The sequence below is a fragment of the Dermacentor variabilis genome, chromosome 9 (genome assembly GCF_050947875.1).
Source record: "Dermacentor variabilis isolate Ectoservices chromosome 9, ASM5094787v1, whole genome shotgun sequence".
NCBI classification, from domain to species: domain Eukaryota; kingdom Metazoa; phylum Arthropoda; class Arachnida; order Ixodida; family Ixodidae; genus Dermacentor; species Dermacentor variabilis.
In genome coordinates this window covers 56,981,249-56,987,248 of record NC_134576.1, presented here as the reverse complement: position 1 = coordinate 56,987,248, position 6,000 = coordinate 56,981,249, and the positions used below count along the sequence as shown (strand labels likewise).

General features: G+C 47.2%; 1 protein-coding gene across 1 annotated transcript in view; it reads left to right on the top strand.

The window, feature by feature from the left end:
- Positions 1–2,651: 2,651 nt before the first annotated feature.
- The window catches only part of LOC142558363 (L-lactate oxidase-like), a 47,894-nt gene continuing 44,545 nt past the window's right edge, over positions 2,652–6,000 (top strand). Inside the window, exon 1 of the mRNA XM_075670507.1 lies at positions 2,652–2,938. Coding sequence (XP_075526622.1) covers positions 2,652–2,938 — 287 coding nt within the window. The remainder of the gene's footprint in view (positions 2,939–6,000) is intronic.

The window sequence follows — 6,000 nt, the reverse complement described above, 5'->3', positions numbered from 1 at the left end:
GGCGGTAGTAGAGGCCACCAACAGGGTGAGCTGGGCAGCCGCGGTCAAAGGCTCGTCATGGCGGGGAGGATCTGAGGAGACTGCCGCTTCTAGGGAAACAGCAGAAATGAGACGGGAAATGTACAATTTAGATATTTAATCTCACACCTCAGGAGAGAAATACAGGATCTTAAGAAAAGTCGAAGGGTGGAGATATCCCCCCGTCTGAGTACTTGTAGCGCAGGTGCAGCTTTGGTAACCCCTAATAATCGCATGGAGGAGGACGACAATCCTCCGCTACCTAAAAGAAAGGCTCCGGCCGTTAGCAGCCAAACCGGATCACAACTGGCAGACCTAGGGCAGAAATTAATGGAAATGCAAAATGTGCTCAAAGAAGAAGCGGAAGCCGTCGTCAACCTCAAGCTGGTGGTCTCTACCATAATGTCGAGACTTGACAAATTCGAAAACAACGTGGCCAACCTGAATCTTAGGATAGCCAAATTGCAGCCAGTTACCACCGCAGGGGCCCCCATAATCTAATCAATTCCACGACGCCTCTGCAAACACCGCAGCAGCATCAGGGGTTGTTCAGACCGCCACCCCACAACCAGACCAAAATACGCAAACGCGGTAAAAGAGGCGTGCTGACGATATGGCAGTGGAATTGCAGGACTTGCGCGGCAAAAAAAGCGGTCCTGCAACAACACCTTAAAAGCAAATCGAAACCCAATGCAATAATGCTACAAAAGACACACGAATTAGCAAAACTACCAGGTTACCAAGCCATCGGTCCCCCATCCGGGGAGAACCGCGCGGTAACTACTTTGGTCAGGAAAGGCTTAGTGGTCGTTCGTCACGACATTAAGGTAGCGCGATTGAACAAGTATTCGTAGAAATTATACCGAAAAGCAAGAGCCAATTCAGCACGTTTATCCTCAATCTTCAGCAACCCCGCGCACATAAGACAGCGCTTCCTAACTTTCTTTAGGAGGGCCACCGGCATTGCGGGCTCCCATCCCCTACTCCTTAACATTACCCTACCCCTTAACGTTACACCTGTGAGATTATGTGCAGGGAAAACGAAGTTTCCCCAGATAAGGCTGCGGCGCGATGGACGGCCGCATTGCGCAGCTCAAACCTTCAAAATCAACTATGGGCCATCCAGCAAGCTCGTGAGGCGGCGAGGTGGCGGCGTAGGCACAGGCCACGAATTTGCCGGATTGTCAATAAAGTTGTTACCACCACCACCATATTTCAAGCTACGAATAGCTAGTAGCTAGTGAGTTTGCAAAGCATATCCACTTGGAAGGAATTATGAGGATTGCGCTGGTTCCAATATACTCTTCGTGAAGCTTGCAGTAAATATTCACTGCTGTTCCACCTACTTTTTTTAAGGGAACGCTGTTTCATACGTCGAAACGCAAAAGTAACCAGAACACGCAACGCATTTCTTCGAACAATTTGAAAATATCTGGAAACCGGCTTAGCATTGAAAATTTGTTCCAAGACCTTGCATAGTTACTAGCTACAATTCATAGATTGAAATATGTGCCTTCAAGCAATTATTTAACGTAATTATTGTCATTATTTTAAATATTCCATTAAGCATCTTAATTGGTCGTAAAAATGATGGCCGTCTCATCAAATAGCTTAAATCAAAAGTTAGAATTTTGCAATCTACCGCAGGCAATTTTTCTCCAATTGGTGCGCTAGACAAAAGCACTCTGTATTGTGGTATGCGTACGCATGATGCTCATGGCATATATGGAATATTATGGCATACATATAGAGGTTGGAAATGAACACGAGGCAGAGAAATGAAAAACATTAGTGTTTTTTTTTAAGTGTGCTGTGTGTCACTGGGCCCGGACGGATCAAACAGGGGGGACAAATTAAGTAGTGCCCCTGGGTTCGGCACGAAATTACCCTGAGCGCCCTCACGTAGTATATGGAGCCTTTACGTCCCTCAAGCGGGTAGATAAAAGGGAATAAGACTGTCGTATTGGCGAATTGCAAAACGGGCTGTACTGCCAAATTTGATTTACTGTAACCTGCTTGTCGCGTAGGTGCACGACTCGACTGACAGGGCGGAGAGTCCAGCGATGGTGTCACGGAGGTCGGCTATAGTCTAGTGAAGCAGACCATTTTTAACTCCAACATTTCTAAACTTATCTTTGCTTTAACTACTATGGCTGAAAATATTTTAATTTGCAAAAGAAATCGTGCAGAATTATTCAACAATGGCTATCTGAGCTACCAGCCGTGGTGTCTTAATAGTTACTGCGTCGCCTGCTAAACAATAGATGGCGAGATCAAATTCTGGCCGCTGCAACCTGATTTCAATGGGGACGAACTGCAGAAGCGCCCGTGTGCTTCGCATTTGGTGAAAGGTAAATGAACCGAGGGGGCCGAAATGTGTCCGGAGTCCTCTAATACGGCGTGCCTCATTATCAAATCGTGGTTTTGTCACTGTAATGAGTGAATAGAAAGCGTTTGCGGACGACTGTTGATAAATGCGGTAACAAAACCCTGCGGAACAACGGCAGCTCCGAATACCCTCGAATGGCCCGCAAATAAGCTATCGGATGAGTGAGAAAGAGCATCACCCAATCTGGAGGCGACACGAAACCAGCGGGCCGAGGAACAATACGAGAGAAGGAGGATAGAGTGCAATGCGGGGAGAAGAGATTGCTCGAGAACGGGGCTCGAAGATCCCTTGTGTCGAGGTCGGCGTTAGCGGGGTCCAAACCCAAACGCGAGAGCGTCGACAGAACCAGGAAGACCTAGCCGTTCCTGCAGAGATCAGCGCGACTTACGGCTCGGCTGTTCCGGCTGCACCGGCTGTACCTGCTGCTGTTGCTGTTGATCCTGATCCTGATCCTGCTCCTGATCCTGAGCCGGTGTTCGGACAGCGGAGGTTGCCTGGAGACGACCAGAAGCAGAAGATGACGGGGCTGAGGTGCTGGGGCAGAACCTCGAGCGAAGTAACCAGCACGGGTGCCCCTCAGCTGCAGCGATCGCACTTGGATTGCTTTGGACTCCAACAGCCTAAGCCTTGTACTCAGACCTTGGACTCCGACGTCCGGGGTTGGATCTACCGTGCGTCCGTGTCCCTCGATCGCCACTGGCCGTCACTGCTGTCCGTGCATCGCTACCCGAGTAAATAAGACTTCCGAAGTCAGAGTTATTTTTTTTTGTTTCAGATCGCGAATGATATGAACTAATTACATGAGCTTACGCGGTGAATTGTACTTTTGTTATTATCCATTTTTTGGCTCCTTATTGTTCTCTTGTTTTCTGTTTTTTGAAGTGATGAATAATAATTTTCCTTTTGGAAAAAAAGATTCTTTTGCCCTTCCTGGACTAAGGCTCTACCTCATATAACTCGTACTCGAGGAACCTGTCATCGCAAAATTGGCACCGGTAACGCGTATTTTGCTTTCCACAGATGATTCCACCAGCCAGAGATAAAAAAGGAGGGCGAGGAGTACAGCGCAACTCCCGCCGGCCGCCCTTGCGCACTGCCATGAGGTCACGTGGTGCCTGTGTGGCTCTTCCAATAACTGCCCCCAACCCCCTATTAAGCTGCTGATGTGCGCACGCAGTTTCCGCCGACGGCTTCCCGCGCGCGCGTTTTGTTTGAGAGTGCGGATGCTGGATGCCCTGTTTCGGCGTCACCGGTTTATTACACGCTGCTAGTGGATCAATAATACTTGCAGAACCGAGAAGTGGTTTCCCCATTGTTTGTGTTTTAGTGGAAAGCATTAGAAATCTATTCATTTCTATGACCAACAATGGTTCGACTGGCAGCGGTGGCGTAGAGGTAGAACGCCCGCCTCGCGTGCAAGAGGTCCGTGGTTCGAATCCCGGTGCCGCGCAATTTTCCACCGGATTAAAAAAATCCGCGTGTTGATAAAATTGCAGAAACAGGCCTGGAGTGTGGCCTGATCCCGGTAATCAGAACCGGTAACGCACTCCCTCACCAGAGGAGGATTCACCACGGTGCAGTACTTCCACCACCTCCTATAATAGTACAACAATCAAGCCAATATTCCAATGGCAGCCTGTCCGGAGCCAGGGTGATAGGGAATCCCTGGCTCCGGACAGGCCGCCATTGGAGTACGAACCTGGCAACGTATAACGCAACAACGTTATCTAGTGCGGCGAGTCTAGCAGTGTTATTAGAGGAATTACAGGGCAGCAAATAAGATATAATAGGGCTCAGTGAAGTTAGGAGGCCAAAAGAAGCATATACAGTACAAAAAAAGCGGGCACGTCCTGTGCTACCAGGGCTTAGCGGAGAGACGAGAACAAGGTGTCGGATTCCCGATTAATAAGAATATAGCTGGTAACATACAAGAATTCTATAGCATTAACGAGAGGGTGGCAGGTCTTGTTGTGAAACTTAATAAGATGTACAAAATGAAGGTTGTACAGGTCTACGCCCCTACATCCAGTCATGATGACCAGGAAGTCGGAAGCTTCTATGAAGACGTGGAATCGGCGATGGGTAAAGTCAAAACAAAATACACTATACTGATGGGCGACTTCAATGCCAGGGTGTAGGCAAGAAGCAGGCTGGAGACAAGTCAGTGGGGGAATATGGCAAAGGCACTAGGAATAGCAGGAGAGAATTATTAGTAGAGTTTGCGGAACAGAATAATATGCGGATACTGAATACTTTCTTCCGCCAGCGGGATAGTCGAAAGTGGAGGAGCCCGAATGGTGAGACTAGAAATGAAGTATACTTCACACTCTGCGCTAACCCTGGCATCATACAAGATGTGGACGCGCTCAGCAAGGTGCGCTGCAGTGACCATATGATGGTAAGAACTTGAATTAGCCTAAACCTGAGGAGGGAACGGAAGAAACTTCTACATAAGAAACCGATCAATGAGTTAGCGTTAAGAGGGAAAATAGTGGAATTCCAGATCAAGCTACAGAGCAGGTATTCGGCTTTAACTCAGGAAGAGGACCTTAGTGTTGAAGCAATGAACGACAATCTTGTGGGCATCATTAAGGAGTGTGCAATAGAAGTCGGTGGTTACTCCGTTAGACAGGATATCAGTAAGCTATCGCAGGATACGAAAGATCTGATCAAGAAACGCCAATGTATGAAAGCCTCTAACCTTACAGCTAGAATATCACTGGCAGAACTTTCGAAGTTAACAAGCGTAAGACAGCTGACATAAGAAAGTATAGTATGGATAGAATTGAACATGCTCTCAGCAACGGAGGAAGCCTAAAAGCAGGGAAGATGAAGCCAGGAATTGGTAAGAATCAGATCTATGCGTTAAGAGACAAAGCCGGCAATATCATTACTAATATGGATGAGCTAGTTCAAGTGGGTGAGGAGTTCTATAGAGATTTATACAGTACCAGTGGCACCCATGACGATAATGGAAGAGAGAATAGTCTAAAAAAATTCGCAATCCCACAGGTAACACCGGAAGAAGTAAAGAAAGCCTTGGGAGCTATGCAAAGGGGGAACGTAGCTGGGGAGGATCAGGTAACAGCAGATTTGTTGAAGGATGGTGGGCAGATTGTTCTAGAGAAACTGGCCACCCTGTATTCGCAATGCCTCATGATTTCAAGCGTACCAGAATCTTGGAAAAACGCTAACATAATCCTAATCCATAAGAAAGGGGACGCCAAAGACTTGAAAAACTATAGACCGATCAGCTTACTGTCCGTTGCCTACAAAGTATTTACTAAGGTAATTGCGAATAGAATCAGGAACACATTAGACTTCCGTCAACAAAAGGACCAGGCAGGATTCCGTAAAGGCTACTCAACAATAGATCATATTCACACTATCAATCTGGCGATAGAGAAATGTGCGGGATATAACCAACCATTAAATATAGCTTTCATTGATTACGAGAAAGCTTTTGATTCAGTCGAAACCTCAGCAGTCATGGAGGCATTGCGGAATCATGGTGTAGACGAGCCGTATGTAAAAATACTGAAAAATATCTACAGCGGCTCCACAGCCACAGTAGTCCTCCAGAAAGAAAACAA